Below are 17,889 nucleotides of genomic sequence, written 5' to 3' on the forward strand. Positions count from 1 at the left end.
CACACTCAGCACTTGCAGAGAGACATTAGGGGTGGGGGTAGGGTTCGGGGGGAACAGACAGGAAGACAGAGGGAGAGACAGAGATAATGGAGACACAGAGAGACAGAGGGAGAGAGATCTGAGCAGAGTGTGTGAGAGCAGAAAGGCAGTGTGTGGCTCGGGGAGCGTGTCTCACTCAGGAACAAGAGGAAGCTCCATGGAAACCCAGGGCTGCAGTCTTTGTGGAGCTGGCAGCACTGCCTTCTCCAGGGATGGGGGTGCGCTCAGGGCCGAGGGACAGCAGAGCCCTCCCAGGCCAGCAGCCCCTCGCCCAGGCCCCTCAGCCCTTCCTACCAGGAGCCGTGCTTGTACACAGGCCACAGCCCGGCTCATGTCACGCCTGGGGTGGTCCCCAGCACCACATGGATCCACAGACACCGGCCACGCTGGCTGCCTGCTGATCCCCAGCCCAGTTCTCCTGGGATGCAGGTGGGGAGGGCCCCACAGTGGGAAGCAGGAGCCGGGCTGGCTGGGCCTGTGGGTGAGGGCCGGGGAGCAAAGGGTTTGAGGGTGCGTTTGTTAAGTGCCCATCGGTAGACGAGTGGATAAAAAGCTGTGGTACATTCACACCATGGAATACTATGCGGCTGTTAAAAGGAAGGAACTCTTACCCGTTGAGACAGCCTGGAGTAGTGATGGCGAACCTATGACACGCGTGTCAGAGGTGACAAGTGAACTCATTTTTTTGGTTGATTTTTCTTTGTTAAATGGCATTTAAATATATAAAATAAATATCAAAAATATAAGTCTTTGTTTTACTATGGTTGCAAATATCAAAAAATTTCTATATGTGACAGGGCACCAGAGTTAAGTTAGGGTTTTTTAAAATGCTGACACGCCGAGCTCAAAAGGTTCGCCATCACTGGCCTAGAGGGACCTGGAGGCTATTATGCTGAGTGAAGTAAGCCAGTGGGAGAAAGACAAGTGTCACATGATCTCACGCATGTGTAATCTAATGAACCAAATCAACTGACAAATAAAACAGAACCATAGACATGGAAGCATGGAACAGAAGGACAGATCTCGGAGTTAAGGTGGAGGGAGGGCGGGAAGAGATGAATCCAGAACTCCTGTGCATAGATGCAGGGCCCCTGGACACAGACAATAGACAGCGGAGGGACTGGGGCGGGTGGGGTAGGAGCTGGGTAGAGAGGGGAAAGGGGGGGAAATGGCAGACATCAACAAGAAAATCAAATTTGAGAGAGACCAAGATGGTGGCATAGGTAAACAACGGAGATTGCTGTCACAAAAAACACTTCAAAAATACAACTAAGAGATGGAACGGACATCACCCAGAACCACAGGAAGGCTGGCTGAGGAGAGACTCTTCAACTAGAAGGAAAGATAACAGCATACCGAAGCACAGAGGAGGCGCAGTGTGGAAAATACAAAGGTTCGGAGGTGCGAGCGCAAAGCGGGCTGGTGGCTGAGGGCACGGTTGTTGTTTTCAATCAGGAGGGAGTCTCAGACTCTGAGCTCCAGATCCGGGTGAGTCTCTAGGGACTCAGACTCAAACGGGAGAAGCGAGATTGTCTGGCATCAGTTGGAACGTGAGGGCAGCTTTCTCTCCGAGGTTTGCAGCGGTTGCTGGGGTTCTGAGAAGCAGAGCCTCTGGGAACGGGACTGAGAGCAGCCATAATTGTTCCCTCCGCCCGCCCTGTTGAGCCCGCCCCGCCCAAGCCCTGTGCAGAGCCATTTGCCGGATAGCCTCAGGCAAAGGCTAGATTAGCACCTCTCCAGAGGACAGAAGTTTTCCCACTGCAGATACAGGTGATTCTCACAGCCAGTCGGCCTGGTGGTCAAATCCCTCTAGTATTAACTACAACAATCAAGGCTTAACTAGAACAAGACTGTGCACAAAGACCACAAGGGGGTGCACCAAGAAAGCATAAAAAATGTGGAGACAAAAAAACATGACAGAAATGGAGGATATAGAGCTAAAAAATGCAATTTTGAGGGCTTGCAATAATGTGCTAGAAGCTGCCAATAAACTTGATGAGAGCCTCACGAAATCTAATGAGACCCTCGATGCTGTGATAAAGAACCAACTAGAAATTAAGCATACACTGACTGAAATAAAGAATATTATACAGACACCCAATAGCAGACCAGAGGAGCGCAAGAATCAAGTCAAAGATTTGAAATGCGAAGAAGCAAAAAACATCCAACCGGAAAAGCAAAATGAAAAAAGAATCCAAAAATACGAAGATAGTGTAAGGAGCCTCTGGGACAGCTTCAAGCATACAAACATCAGAATTATAGGGGTGCCAGAAGATGAGAAACAGCAAGATATTGAAAACCTATTTGAAGAAATAATGGCAGAAAACTTCCCCCACATGGTGAAAGAAATGGACTTACAGGTCCAAGAAGCACAGAGAACCCCAAACAAAAGGAATCCAAAGAGGACCACACCAAGACACATCATCATTAAAATGCCAAGAGCAAAACACAAAGAGAGAATCTTAAAAGCAGCAAGAGAAAGAGACTCAATTACCTACAAGGGAATACCCATACGACTGTCAGCTGATATCTCAACAGAAACTTTGCAGGCCAGAAGGGAATGGCAAGAAATATTCAAAGTGCTGAATACCAAGAACCTACAACCAAGATTACTTTATCCAGCAAAGCTATCATTCAGAATTGAAGGTCAGATAAAGAGCTTCACAGATAAGGAAAAGCTAAAGGAGTTCATCACCACTAAACCAGTATTATACGAAATGCTGAAAGGTATCCTTTAAGAAGAGGAAGAAGAAAAAGGTAAAGATACAAATTATGAACAACAAACATGCATCTATCAACAAGTGAATCTAAGAATCAAGTGAATAAATAATCTGATGTACAGAATGAACTGGTGATTATAATGAATCAGGGACATAGAAGGGGAAGGGACTGACTATTCTTGCGGGGGAAAGGGGAGTGGGAGATGCGGAAAGAGACTGGACAAAAATCATGCACCTATGGATGAGGACAGTGGGTGGGGGGTGAGGGCGGAGGGTGGGGTGGGAACTGGGAGGAGGGGAGTTAAGGGGGTGGGGAAAGAGGAACAAATGTAATCTGAACAATAAAGATTTAATTTTAAAAAAAAAGAAAGAAAATCAAATTTAAAAATAAATAAAATAGGCCGCAGCCGGTTTGGCTCAGTGGTTTGATCTCTGGACTGAAGGGTCCCAGGTTCAATTTCAGTCAGGGGCATGTGCCAGGGTGGTGGGCCTGATTCCCAGTAGAGTGTGTGTAGAAGGCAGCCAATCAATGGTTCTCTCTCATCATTGATGTTTCTGGCTCTCTCTTTGCTCCCTTCCTCTCTGAAATAAAAAATATATATATTTTAAAATGTAAAATAAACAAAATAGCCCGGCTGGTGTGGTTCAGTTGGCTGAGCGTCTTCCCATGCACCAACAGGTCGCCCTTCCCATTCCCAGTCAATGCACATGCAGGCCTCAATCCCCAGTAGGGGGCGTGCAGGAGGGAGCCAACCCATCCTATGTAATAAAAGACTAATATGGAAATTGTCCCCACGGGAGTTTGACCAAACAGGAGTTGGACCGCTGGTGATGACGTGCCTGACCACCAGGGATCAGTGTGGAATGAAGGAAGGCCCGAGTCGGCAGCCAGCAGGGCATGCAGGCGGGAGCACGGGGGAGGGAAGGCCCCAATCAGCCTTGGTCACTGGCCAGGTCTAGGGACCCATCAGTGCATGCATTTCATGCACCAGGCCTCTAGTGTATCTATCAGATCCATGTTTCTCTCTCACCTTCCCTCTCTAAAAACAAAATCAATTTTTAAAAAGTGACAGAAATATTTAGAATAGGCAAATAGATTGAGACAGGAAGTAGAATATATTAACCGGACTCGGGGGAGGGGAGTTACTGTGAAATGGGTACAAAGTTTTTGTTTTAGTGATGCAAAGTTTTGAAACTACATAATGGTTATCATTGCACATTAGTGTGATTGCAATTAATATCACTGAATTGAAGTCTTATAAATTGTTAAACTAGAGTATTTTCTGTTATGTATATTTTACCCCGATGGTTTTTTTAAAATATATTTTTATTGATTTCAGGGAAGAAGGGAGAGGGAGTGAGAAATAGAAACATCAATGATGAGAGAGAATCATTGATCAGCTGACTCCTGCAAGCCCCACACTGGGGATCCAGTCCACAACCCAGGCATGTGCCCTTGACCAGAATCAAACTCAGGACCCTTCAGTCCTCAGGCCAATGCTCTGTCCGCTGAGCCAAACCGGCTAGGGCTTTTTCCCTGATATTTAAAAAGTAACAGTGCAAGGACCAGCTCCTGCCCTGGACGGGCTGCCTTCCTTTGGAGGGAGAGGGAGGCGTTTGGCTGGGCTGTGGTGTCTGCTGCACATGATGAGGAATTGGGAGATTTCAAGTTCAGAACGGAACCCACCAGCACTGAGTGGGGGAGTGTGGACAGATCACAGCTGTCACTGGGGAGGCGAGGCGGGGAGCACTGGCCAGTGGCCTCTGTCAGCGACTTCGCATTCTGTTCTCCAGGGCCCGGGCCTTCCTTTACGGGATTGGAACCCTCGGGGAACCCATCCTGGGAAGGCCTCTCTGGCGGTGTTTTGTCTGGGGAAGTGTGGAGAGTGGTTACAGCGTTTGGACAGGTTCAAACCTCGAACTAATGAGAGGACTGGTCCTCTCGTGGCAAAGGCACATGCAAGTCCCGGCTTGGAGGGCAAAGCCCTCCCAGCACAGTTATAACCAAAGGCGATAGTTGTAAACTTGACCTGATGGTCCGAACCTGTGGTCCCAGGTGGCAAAGTGATATAGGCTGCGGGAGGTGCAGCATTGATAGAGTTCAGGTGCATGTAATTGAGTAGACTCCAAACCTGTGAGACACTGTAAACATCTTGACCACATCCTTACTTTGTCTCATGGGATCTGGCTATAAACTAAAGACTCAGCCTGCAGGCTGTGGCGTTGTCTTTTCATCCGAGAGCAGCGTCCCACCCAGCCCCAGCTTTATTCTCTTGTCTGTCTTCTTCATCCTTCCCCTCTACCCTTCAGGTTCACCTCTGGCCGTGCTGAGCGAGGCACAGGAAGCATTTGTGATGCAGCTCATTTAAGGCGACAGCTGGGCCCCGGGACCCAGGAGCTGCCCCTCTTCACAGGCTTCATTTCACCAGGACCAGGCGCTGGCCCGCCCCCCTCGCCTGCCTGCACGTGGTCTGAGGAGTCCCAGGTGAGTGTGGGTTTGCAGGATAAACGTGCTGATTCCTGCCCCCTCCCCGCTGGCCCAGAGGAACCCAGGGCTGTGAGGTCTGAGGCCCTCACCAGTTTAGAGTCACTGGAGCAGGGGTGGGCAAACTTTTTGACTCGAGGGCCACAATGGGTTCTTAAACTGGACCGGAGGGCCGGAACAAAAGCATGGATGGAGTGTTTGTGTGAACTAATATAAATTCAAAGTAAACATCATTACATAAAAGGGTACGGTCTTTTTTTTTTTTTAGTTTTATTCATTTCAAACGGGCCGGATCCGGCCCGCGGGCCTTAGTTTGCCCACGGCTGGGCTGGAGCCCTGAGAGCCCACAGCCCCTGGCTGGCTGCCCTCACTGTCCAGGGCTGTGCTGTGGTTCTGCCATGGGGAGGTGGGCGCTTGGAACCTCTCGTGGGGGAGGTGGAAGGACGGGGCAGGGAGGGCGGGAGGAACACCACCCACACTGCCTGCTGTTCCCACTGCCGGGCCAGGAAATACTGCATCATGTCCATCTAGGTGGCCGGCTGTCAGGTACCTTCTCTCCTCTGAGCCCTCACCCCTGTCCCAGGGGGACTAAAGAATGGGGAAGGGGAGGAAAGATCCCCCGGCCCCCACCCCTCAGCTTAACATTGTGAGCTTCGGAGTCTCAGACCTGGGTTTGAGTTCTTGATGTGAGGGTCTGGGGCACATGACCCCTCTCAAGGCCTAGTGTCTGTCCAAACCAGGGGGTGTCCACCATGCCCACCACCCGGGCCATGTGAGGTGAGGATGGGGGAGCCCTCGGTGCAGGCAGTGCCCCGTCCCAGACCTTGCTGAGGTGGCCATGGCCCTGCGTCTGACCTCTGCCTCCTGCTCCCCTCCGGTCTCTGCCAGAGCCAGCGGGCAGCACCCCTTGCCCTGCCGGTGGGCACCCAAGGCCCAGCCCTGTACCCTCTGCTCTGAGCCCAGCGGGACGCATTACTGTCTCTGCCTGGGATCCAGCTGGAGGCGAATCCGTCTCTCACCCAGGCCTTCCCTGTTAGATAGAGCCCGCTCCCCGCACCCTGAGGTGGTGGCCAAGGCTGAGCCCATTGTTCCAGAGGCAACTGCCCACATGTCCCACCCGCTCCCCCATCAGGGCCCGCAGCCTGAGCTCAGCCCTGGCGCTGATGCTTCTCGGACCCTCTTTTCTCCTCTGAAATGAGGGGGGCACCCCACTTCCTGAGCAGGACACCTGCAGAGACCAGGCGGGCAGCTGAGGTCATGAAGGCAAAGAGGGTTGCCTGAGAGAGAAGCGGCTTTATTCAGGAAGAGCTGGGGAGGGAGGTGGGCTCCCTGGGTCCCACCTGAGGCCTCTGGGACCAAGGACATTAGAAGCCAATGGCTGCGGGCATCTGAGCCCCCTCAGAGTCACCAGTGGGGGGCTCAGGGGCGGCCTCAGAGTCACCAGTGGGGGGCTCAGGGGCGGCCTCAGAATCATCCGATGGGGGCACGGGGGTGGCCTCAGAGTCGTCCGAGGGGGGCACCGGGGCAACCCCATCTTCGCTCACGGTGGGCAGTGCCTGGTAGGTCTGGGTCCAGTACTGCAGGTAGCTGCTCCTCAGGTGCTGCTTCATGGACTGGCCATCCACCTTCTTGTTAATCTCCAGGTAGTTGCCGTTTTCCTGGGTGTAGGGCTCCCATTGGGTGGGCACAGCCATGTGGCCCTGGTTGGGGTCCCTGCAGATGAGGACAAGGCCATGTATTGTCTGAGGGCTCACAGGAGGCTGGAGACCTCCTGCTGACCCGAACCTCTAGGGCACCTCACTGTCTCCTGGACACGGGCTGGGCATGTGTGTGAACTGAGGCCAAGCCAGTACTCCCCCCCTTAGTTTAACCCGCAACTAAAGATATTATTCCATTTATTTCAATGGAGAGTGAAAAGGAGGGAGAGCAACATTGATGTGAGAGACACATCCCCAACACGCCCACCAGGGCCGGGGTTTGAGCCCGAAACTGAGGTACGTGCCCTTGATGGGAATCAAACCCGGGACCCTTCAGTACACTGGCCCAGGCTCTATCCACTGAGCCAAACCGGCCAGGCCCCTTCCAGTACCTCCTATCCTCACACACAGGGGGTACTGAGGCTCAGGGAGGTTAAGTGAACGTGAGGGGACAGGCATGTGGGCCCAGGTGGCAGGAGGCCTGGCCCAGCCTCACCCGCCTTACCCAGTTCTGGCAAAGTTGGTCCAGTAGGCGATCATGGTCTGGGAGACAGTCCTGTCTTGGGCCCGGTAGCCCAGGGGGGTGGCGAAGGGTTTCCCAAACACGTACTGGAGGTCATCGGCGTGGTCGGCACCCACCCATTTGGGGTAGACCGGCATGCGAGAGGGGTGGGAGAACAGGTAGGTGTAGGTCCGAGCACTCCTGAGGAGGGAGGGACACGGCCCAGGTTGGCAGGGAGCTCACCTGGACTGCCCAGCCCAGAGCTGGGCCCTGGAGGGAGGCCATGGGGAGAGCAGGGAGGAGCCAGAAAATCCCCAGACTCAGGAGGGACCTGGATCCCTGCACCGGGAAAGGGAAGGCCGAGGGGTTGTGGGTTCTGTGTAATGAGGCGTCCTCCTTCATTTTTTTGGAAATGAATTTTTGTTCTTCATCGGATGGTATATCTCTCCCTTCCTGTCAGCATCCCTAACTTACTTTTTGTTTTCACTGGAGGAACACTTGGTGGCCACAGTCCAAAGTTGGTTTGCATGTTGGCAAACTCCAAACCCACAACAGAGATCATCATCCCCCATTCTGTCCCCCTCAGCGTGGGGGAGGGGAGTAGAGAGCGGATGCCGCCAGGGGAGGCCTGTGGGCTGAGGAGGGCCCTGTAAAGGCCCCTGAGCTGGGAGGAGAGGAGGGGCCTTCTCAGTTTCGTCAGGCCTGGGCAAGGCAGATGGTGCAGGCACCGCTGGGACCCCATCACGGCTTTCCCGGGCCTCCCTGACCCCCTGAGCCGCCCACTGGGGAGGCCTTGCTGGGCAGGTGCATGACCCAGGCCTCCCCTGCCCCGGCCCTCACTTGGCGTTGGCTTTGTGCTGGGCCACGGCCATCTTCGTGGGCATCAGGAAGAGGACGTCGGTCTCAAAGTCCACCACCGTCTTCTTCTTGGCCTCCTGGGAGGAGTCCTCGGCCCAGGACGCCGTGTAGAGGTCAAAGGTGGCATTGGCACCTCTGGGCCCCTTGGCGAAGGTGAGTCCACTGACCAGCTTGAAGAAGTCCTCCCTGCAGGGATCAAGCCGGCACTGGACCCTGTACCCGGGGCCTGCAGTAGAGGACCCATTCCAACCCCCGACCCCAGGGGCCTGCAGATGGCCTGCTTCACCTGTCGGCCTCCTCCCTCAGCTGACGCCTCCCCAAGAGGCCCTCGGGCACCACCCTGGCCCTGCGCCCTACTCACCCCGTGACCGTCTGCTTGTCCTTGTTGATGGCCGGCATGTCAATGCTGGCAAAGATGTGGCCGTCCATGTTGTTGGTGCCAGCGATGTAGTCGATGTCGGCCGCGTTGGCGAAAAGGTTGATGGGGTGGTCGGGGATGAAGTCTCCATCCACGACGGGGATGAAGCCCAGGTAGTGCAGCATGGGGTCTGCATGGACAGCAGCGGGGTGCAGGGGGCAGTGAGCGAGTGAGTGAGTGCAGGAGAGTGATCAGTCCTCTAGTGCAAAGGTGCTCGGTCTGGTGCTTAAAATTGGGTGCAAATGACTATGTGGCATTGGTGGCGGTCGCCCAAATGTGCATCAGGTTCCCAAAGGCGTCAGGACCCAGGGAGGATAAGGGGGAGGATGGCGCCCTCCGCACAGGGCCAGCCCTCAGACCCGGCACTTCCTCGCTCCCTGAAAGCATGGCCGTCCCCCCATGTGGAGCCCCCACTCACACTCCATGCCCGCCAGGGGCATCTTATAGGCTAGCGTCAGGGCCCGGGGGTCGGTGACCTTCAGACACTTGGCCATCCTGGCGGTATCGTCCAGGGGGCAGCCCACCTTCTTGGCGATCTGGGAGGTCGGGGGAGACAGGTAGGTGAGGCCAGTGCGGGGCAGAGGGGGATGGGGTCCAGGACAGGGCATGGACAGGAGGTAACCCTCCCCCTCCCCCACCGCAGCTCCCCTTTACCTGCTTAGCCCAGAAGAGAGGGTTCTTCTGGATGGCCCAGGGGGTCAGTGCCACGCCGCTCTGGCTGATGGCTCGCCGGATGAGGCCCTTGTTGTAGGGAGTGAGGGTCTGCGACACACAGAGGTCCTGTCACCATGGCCTCACCTCTCCTGCCCACCCGGGCTCCACCAGAGACAGCCAGACTGTCAGCTTCATGCTGTTCCCCACAGCCCGCATCAGCTCCCCCAGTTCCCATCTGCTACCCCAGCCCCCATCAGCTCCCCTTCACCCTCATCAGTTCCTCCAGCCCCCGTCAGCTCCCCCAGCACCTGTCAGCTCCCCCCAGCTCCCATCAGCTCCCCCAGTCCCCATCAGCTCCCCCAGCCCCCATTAGCTCCCCCAGCTCGTAACAGCTCCCCCCAGCCCCTGTCAGCTTTCCCCCCAACACCCTTGGAGGAAGGCCCGCCCTCCCGTGGTCCCCAACCTGCAGAGAGACGCTGGCACCTCCGGCTGATTCCCCAAAGATGGTGATGTTGTTGGGGTCCCCCCCGAAGGCCGCAATGTTCCTCTTCACCCATGCGATGGCCATGTGCTGGTCCCGAAGGCCGTAGTTACCTGGGGCGGGTGGGGGAGCCCATCAGGGACTGGGGTAGGGGGAGAGTGTCCTCCATGTGGAGGCCCCTGTCAAGCCCCAGGATGGCGCAGGGCGGGTCCCAGGAAGCTGTTGAATGAGGTGCTGGAGGGGGTGTGGGGCTCAGGTAGGGGACCAGGAGCAGGAGGGCCAGGCTGCTCATCTCTCTCCCTGACACTGTCCTTCTTGTCTGTCCCATGGCTCTGTGTCCCCCTAGTCACCACATCAGTGTCTCATCTTCTGTCTCTCCCTGGGTCCCTTTTCCCGCTCCCTGGTCTCCTTGGGTCCCTGTCCCTGCTCCCTGGTGTTCCTGGGTCCCTGTCCCTGCTCCCTGGTGTTCCTGGGTCCCTGCTTGGATGACTGGCAGCCTCTTCTCTCGCTACAGCTGCCGATGGACTTCTGTGTCTCACTGTCCATCCCCAGCTTCCTGGTTCTGGGAATAGAATCCTGGGACTTTCCAGGGACTGTCCAGAGTTGATTGGGATTGAGGGGTGCTGAAGGGCCCCTGCCAGGCTCCCCCATTTCCAGCCCAAGGCGCCCAGCACACCTGGCAGATTGGCATCCCCAGTGCTGAGGAAGCCTAGGGGCCCGACGCGGTAGTTGAAGGTGACGACGATGACGTTGCCCCGCGTGGCGATCTCCTCCCCGTCGTACAGGTAGTTTTTGAGGACATTAGCCCCTTGGCCAGAACCCATGAGGAAGGCTCCTCCGTAGATCCAGATCATGACCGGCAGGTTCCGGGAAACTGAGGCAGGAAATGAGCCGGTGACCCCAGCTGCCCCCTTCCTATCCCCTCTGGGTGCTTGTTTCAGGGAATTTCAGCTCTGGAGCCCACACACAGCCAAGGGGCTGGGCAGAGCTGGGCTTCTGGCTGCCTGGGCACTTTCTGCAGGTTTGGGGAGCTGGAGGGCCCAGGGGGGCACACCTTCCTTCTTGCCCTGGGGTACCCAGATGTTGAGGTAGAGGCAGTCCTCGGAGCCATAGGTGTTGTCCTGGGTGATAGTGGCTTGCAGGCATCGCTTCTTGAAGTCCTTGGCCTTCAGGGTCCCTGTGGGTGACCAGGGGGCCTGGAATGAGGATGGTGGCCTGTGGGGACCCTATTCAGAGTACGCCGGATATTCCAGGCCACTCTGCGTGTGGGAATCTTAATCAGGGTATCCAAGGACTATACACAAGTGCAAGGTCACAGTAATCTGTGTATGCACGCACAAGCATGCCCTTCTATAACTCAAAAGACTGGCAAAAGCCTCTTTTGTTTGAGTAGGATAAGGTTGTTACTGGCCAGCAGGCGCGGCTGCTCGTTGAGGCTGTAGCTCTAAGGATGGCTTCTGGATACCTAGCTCCGATGCCGGAGGCTATGCTTGGAGAGGAAGATGGATTGTTGCCCAGCCGGTGTGCAGCTACCTGCTGTCTGGGACTTTGCTTTGAAGAACTGTTTTGTCTATGGCTCCTTGTTAGCAATGGCCATTAGCTTGACAGTAAAGATTCTCCCATCCACCCACAACTTCTCATGGCTTCTCCGTCTACCACCCGAGGTCCAATTAGGTCCAGCCCCTGACAGTTGGAGTGGAGCAGAAGATAAAGGAGGAACAGAGTTCCCAACAGTGAGTACAGCGAGCCAGGTTCAAGGAGGAACTGGCTCTGACACCTGGAGCCGTGAGGAGGATTCAGAGGTATGAGCGGCTACGGAGTGGGTGCTCCCACACCTGGCATAGTCGCCAGGATGGAGCAGTGAGTCCTCTCCGACATGCCCCCCCCCCCCCCCGCCACCCCAGGTACAGGCCAGCCCAGCGCCCCCCCCCCCACTCCCACCTTGCCAGCCGGGGTGCCGCTGGGGGTTCTCCAGGGCCTTGGGCGGGGCAGCGAAGGGGATGCCCTTGAAGATGTCCACAGAGTTGCCGCCGAAGAGGCCGAGCTTCTTGTTGATGCCCTCCACGAAGCCTCCTTCCGTGTACACTGCGCCCAGCTGGGGAGAGGGCCAGGCTGAGGGGGTGCAGGCTGGGCGGGCCAGTGGGGTTGGGCCACCCCAGCAGGTTCTAGGGGCCCAGACACAGCTCCAAGGAGGGGCTGACCTGCACCTGAGACCAGGACCCCCGCCTGCCCCCGGGGATGCCCTGCCCCTGAACCTCAGAGGAGGCTGCTTTAACAGGTGGGCATGTTTCTGCTCAGGGAAGCCTTCCCGCAAGGCTGCAAGAGGCAGGGGGAGGTTTGGATTCTGGCCTAGCTGTGGCCTTGAGCCTCAGTTTCCCTGTGTGTAAGATGGGTGACCGCAGTGTGTCCTGCTTGGCCTGTGACCTTGTCCAGCTGTCGGCAGTGGTAGCCGTTCGTGGGCACTGAATGCTTCATGCCCAGCTGTGAGCGCCCTGAGGGGGGCCTTCCTTCTCCTCCCCTTGCCCCCACCCTGTCCTGTGAGCCTGTGCTCCCTCCCAGGCCATCGGAGCCCCTGCTGTGTGCCCACGGGGGCCACCGTCCCCATCCGCCCAGAGCCTGGGCCCGGTGCTCATCCACCTGCCCCTGGAGGGAACAGCTTTCCCCTCACGCTGCCCCGGGTGCTGGTGGCAGGTGGCAGCTTCCCAGTTCTCCCCTGTGCTAGGTTCCAGGTGCGCAAGGGCGGGGCAGCCTGCACCCCAGGCCCAGGCCCAGATGGGGTGGGGGGGGCGGCTGGATGAAGAGGAGGGGCCAGGTGCTTTGGGCTGGGGCAGGGGCCCCGAGGCCTGGGCCCATTCTCTCTCTCTCTCTCTCTCTCTCTTTCTCTCTCTCTCTCTCTCTCTCTCTCTCTCTCTCTCTCTCTCTCTCTCTCATCCTCCTTCATCCCAGGATAAGCCTCCAGTGGCCAGGCCTCCAGGCATTTTTCCTGACCAGCCTCCCTGGCTGCTGGGAAGGGGCAGAGGACCAGGTCTGCCTGGGGAACTGGGTCACCTCACATACGTGTCTCTGTGTGATGGAGGTCGGCCTGAGGCCCCAGCAGGGAGGGCCAAGGGCATAGGGGCCCTGGCCCTGCAGGCAGTATGTGTGGGGGGGCGGGGGGAGTGAAGGGTGTGGAGGGGTAAGGTGGTGCTGGCTGCTGGAGCCGCATGGAAATAACCCAGTTCCTTCAGCCTCAGAAAAGACTCCCCCAAAGAAAGAGAGGGACCTCTCCATGGCAGAGGGCCCAGGGCCAGTCTCTGAACTTCCGGGGGCCAAAGGTAGGTCCCAGGGGCAACAGGGTGAGGGAGCAGAGTGAGGGAGCAGGGTGAGGGGTGGAGGGACAGCAGCATGGTGGAGCGTGGGGTCCCCTAGTCACGCCTGCCTGTAGCTGTGGGTTCCTGTGGAAGCCCTGCTCCTCACCCTGTGGCAGGGCCGTGAGGAAGGAGACCCTGTAGCTGCCCCGAGGCTCCTGAGTGACCCTGGAGGGGCCCCGGCCACCGGCAAGCAGGTGGGTGTCCCACCTTCTTGGGGGCCGGGGGCCAGGCATCGGGTTTAACTAGACCGAGGTCCAGACTCCTGTTCCGACGCTGGGGGCTGTGATGGGCAACCTGCTGGCCTGCTCAGGGCCCAGCTCCCTTCTGTGCCGGGGACATGGCCATCCCCGGACAGAGGCAGAGCCGGAGGGCCGTGGTGGTCAAGGCAGACTCGGCAGATCAGGACTGAGGACGCCAGTGACCCAGGGGTTTTGTTTGTGTTTGGCGTCAGTGTACCCTGTGTGCCCTGGAGAGCGCCTGTACCAGAACTTATTCGTGGTTTCTGACGTTCAAGTTCCTGGGGGTCCTGTATTTGAGCTGCGCCTGGACCATAGTGTGAGCGCGGATGAAGGAGCAGAGGAAGGGCCAGGAGAGTGCCTGCTGGGTGTGGGCTCTTGGGGGCTCCTCCTGCCAGCGCCTCACCTGCCTGCCCCCCTTCACCTCCCCACCTCCCCATCACCGGTGCCCGACCCAGTTCCCAGGCCGGGTTTGGGGAGCAGACAGGGGCCCCTCCTCGCCAGCTAGGCTCTCACTTACCTTTGCGGCGCTCACTACTGCCAAGCAGCAGGTGAGGCCTAAGACAGCCAGCTCCAGGCGCCCCATGGTGCGTGTCCCTTCCTGGGGGGCCCTGCCTCTGCGCATGGGTATTTATGGGGCGGGAGACAGCCTGTGGAGGGTCCCCTTTCCCTCCTCCGACCTCTGCCCCTTCCTGCAGGCTGGCCACACTCCAGGTGGTATACGTGGGATCAGCACAGCTGTCATTTCCAGTCTGGCATGGGCTGGACCAAGGTCAGGCAGGTGTGAGTGCACACACACACACACACACACACGCACACACACACACACATGCACGCGCGCACACACACACATATGCACACACACACACGTGTGCATGGGTGCAGGGATGGTCCGCCTTTCCCAGGAGCTGCTGTTACCGGGAGCTGGTGCCCTCAGGGCACCTGTGAAGGTTTCTGGGAATAGAGGCAGGTGGCATAGGGCAGGCCCTGTCCCCAACACCACATGGACACAGGCCAGAGTGTCTGCCTGCTGATCCAGTCCCCAGGTCTCCTGGGATGTAGGTGGGAAAGGGGCCCCACAGTGGGAAGAAGGAGCCGGGAAGGCTGGGCCGGGTGGGTGAGGACCGGGGAGCGAAGAGTTTGAGGGGTGCATTTGTTAACAGCCCAAGTGCCCATCGGTAGACGAGGGGATAAAAAGCTGTGGTACGTTCACACCATGGATTACTATGCGGCTGTAAAAAAGAAGGACCTCTTACCCGTTGAGACAGCCTGGAGGGACCTGGAGGCTGTTATGCTGAGTGAAGTAAGTCCGTCAGAGAAAGACAAGTGTCACATGATCTCACTCATGTGGAATCTAATGAACCAAATCAACTGATGAATAAAACAGATCCATAGACATGGAAGCATGGAACAGAAGGACAGATCTCAGAGTGAAGGTGGAGGGAGGGTGGGAAGAGATTATTCAAGAACTTATAGGCATATATCCATAGACAATAGACAGGGGAGAGGCTGGGCTGGGGTGGGAGCTGGGTGGAGAGGGGCAGAGAGGGGAAATGGCGGACATCTGTAATACTCGCAACAATAAATTTAAAAAGAAAATATGCCCGGCCGGCATGGCTCAGAGGTTGAGCATCCACCTATGAATCAGGAGGTCAGGGTTCGATTCCCGGTCCAGGGCACATGCCCGAGTTGTGGGCTCGGATCCCCAGTAGGGGGTGTACAGGAGGCAGCTGATCCATGATTCTCTCTCATCATTGATGTTTCTAACCCTCTCTCCCTCTCCCTTCCTCTCTGAAATCAATAGAAATATATGTTAAAAATAATAAATAAAATCGTTCAGCTGGCGTGGCTCAGTAGTTGAGCGTGGTCGTCGCATGCACCGATAGGTTGCCGGTTTGATTCCCCGTCAGGGCGTGTGAGATCTTCATTTTTAAGAAATTAAAAAATTCATTAAAGGTCATTCTGAATGGGGGACAGGGACTCGTGTGCTGAAGCATGTTCTGGGCAGTGTTGTTTGTAGTCGTTAAGGAGGAAGGGAAGCGGGCTGCGCCCTATGTTTTAATGACGGGGGTGGTTGCTCACGGCGCATGTGTGCATGCGCCTGCACAGGGTCGGTGACACAGACGTGAGTGAGCTTGCCCGGAAGTGTCCGGAGGAGGCAAACAGGGCCCCGCAATGAGACACCCCTCTGGCTCCGTAGCAAGTGGAGTGCTTCCCGCTAATCTCGCTTTGGGGGGCTGAGTTAGGGCCATGCGTTCCACCCAGAGAAGATCCGGCCAATGTTTGAAGTCCAGCAAAGATGCTCTCCCTGCCCGCACTCCACGGGGCTCCCTGAGGCTTTCCCAGCCGGGCGTCCCGGTGCCGCCGGCTCATAGTCGCCTGCAGGGCGGCTGCAGCTGAGTCCCACTTCCCAGTCGGATCACCCTCCGCACCCTCTCAGCTCCTCGGCCGCCACCGACCCTGGGGCTGCGGTCCCTGCCGTGTCTTCACCCAGAACCTGTTGGCCGGATGGCCTTACCCTCAGCCCGACGAGGAATTTCCCACCCATGGCCGCCCTGCTCCTTGGCTGTAGCGCCCACTTGCCCACATCTACACGAGGGTCTCTTCCCCCGCTGCATTAGTCCTGAACAAAATCTGGTTTCGCCGCTTTAACTACTGTCCGGCTCTGGTTTTTCTTGGACAGTGATGGTGCCGTGACTCAGCTAAGATCGGATTCATGGCTGGACTCCTGGACCTCTCACACCATGGCCCACGTGTACACCCCTGAAGACTCGGCACCCACTCCTGCCTGATCGGGGATCCATTGGTGAGCCAACTCCTGAGCCATGGCTCCGGTGACAGTCCACTGAAGCATGGTAAGGACAGATCTCAGTTCTTAACACATTGCCGACCAGTAGGTTTTATATTTTTATTGATTTCAGAGAGAAAGGGAGGGAAACATCAATGATGAGAATCATTGATTAGCTGCCCCCTGCACGCCACCCCCCCCCCCCCCCGGGGATTGAGCCCACAACCTGGGCACATGCCCTTGACTGGAATCGAACCCGTGACCCTTCAGTCCGCAGGCTGATGCTCTATCCACTGAGCCAAACCGCTAGGGCAACAGACCAGTAGTTTTATTGCTAGCTTTATGAGTGCAAAAAACATTTTATATAGTTAAAGGCACACTTTAAAATTAAATAAATACCCATTGTATTTTGAAGTTATTTATTACAAGCTAATATCTTTTTAAAGTATGATAGTTTGTAAAACACTGTGTAATATGAAAACACGAGAATTCTCGTGATCCGCCCGCAATGTGTTAAGATTCTGATGTTGGAGTCCGAGGTCAGCAGAGGTTTCTCTTATTTGTTTTGTTAATCCTCACCTGAGGATATTTTTCCATTGACGTTTAGAGGAGTAGAAGGAAGTGGGAGAGACAGGGAGGGAAAGATTGATGTGAGAGAGACAGATGCATTGGTTGCCTCCCCTATGCACCCCAACTGGGGCTGGGGATTGAGCCTGCAACCAAGGTACGTGCCTTTGACTGTAATCAAACCCGGGACCCTTCAGTCTGAGGGCCAACACTCCATCCACTGGGCCAAACTGGCGAAGGCCCAGGTTTCTTTAAGAAGCTTAGCTGACCTCCCAGGGCAACAGAGGCCGGGTTAGGGCCCAGGTCAACAGAGGCTGGCTCAGGGCCCCAGGTTTTCCTGGAAGAAGCTGGGTTGGGGTCTTAAGCTTCTCTCTGTAGAAGAGGCTAGTCCCCATGTCAGAGCCCTGGTGTCCTCTGCTTTTTAGTGTAAAGGTGCTATTAGTTAACATGGGAGCGTCTCATTGACGGAAAACCCTTCTCGAACCCCTGCTGACTATGCACGTATGGGCGGGTTTGCATGTTTTTGTGCGAAGATTGCATGGCTATTGTTGGGAGCTGGGAGGGGCTGTGTGCTAACCTGGGTAATTAGGCTGGAGGTATCTGGTTCTGAACTGATAGGCTGACCTAGTAAGAAACGCACCCGCCTGACTTAATGGCACACAGAACTTGGGCAAATCCTTAGAATAATTTTCCCCGATGGAGCACATTCTGTGCGGGCAGACCCGCCTGTGCTGACCTCACAGCCCAGACACTGCCACTCAGCCAGCCACAGGCCCACCCTGGCGCTGCCACCGACAGCGTGTGGCGGAGGTGTCTTCACCTCACAGGTGTGTCTGTGAGCCTCTCCAAGAGTGGCCTCCTCCGGTCCTCCCTGCCTTCCTGCTTCCCGCCACCACCTTCCTTGGTGTGGGCACCAGGGGGTAGGTGCTTGTTGCACCCCCTCGCCCCCACTGGCCATTGCTGGGGTGCCAGGTCATTATTCTGAAGGCCCTGCTGTGGGGCAGGGCACCCGTCGGGGCGTCTGAGAAGCAACCCTTCACGAAGCGCAGCTGACACAGGGGCACGCAGCCCCTAAGGGAGCCTCACACCACGCA

General features: G+C 56.5%; 1 protein-coding gene across 1 annotated transcript; it reads right to left on the reverse strand.

The window, feature by feature from the left end:
- Positions 1–6,517: 6,517 nt before the first annotated feature.
- Positions 6,518–14,036, reverse strand: LOC139020659 (bile salt-activated lipase-like). Its single transcript, XM_070430371.1, has 11 exons — positions 13,961–14,036; positions 11,796–11,949; positions 10,909–11,031; positions 10,531–10,728; positions 9,837–9,967; positions 9,374–9,481; positions 9,138–9,255; positions 8,663–8,849; positions 8,284–8,487; positions 7,447–7,644; positions 6,518–6,957 (listed from the first exon to the last, which is right to left on the reverse strand). The coding sequence occupies exons 1-11, from the start codon at positions 14,024–14,026 to the stop codon at positions 6,609–6,611; spliced, it is 1,836 nt and encodes a 611-aa protein (XP_070286472.1). The 5' UTR covers positions 14,027–14,036; the 3' UTR covers positions 6,518–6,608.
- Between the last annotated feature and the right edge of the window lie 3,853 nt (positions 14,037–17,889).

The sequence above is a fragment of the Myotis yumanensis genome, unplaced genomic scaffold (assembly GCF_028538775.1).
Source record: "Myotis yumanensis isolate MYYU_CA2020_CCGP unplaced genomic scaffold, mMyoYum1.0.hap1 SCAF_12, whole genome shotgun sequence".
NCBI classification, from domain to species: Eukaryota; Metazoa; Chordata; class Mammalia; order Chiroptera; family Vespertilionidae; genus Myotis; species Myotis yumanensis.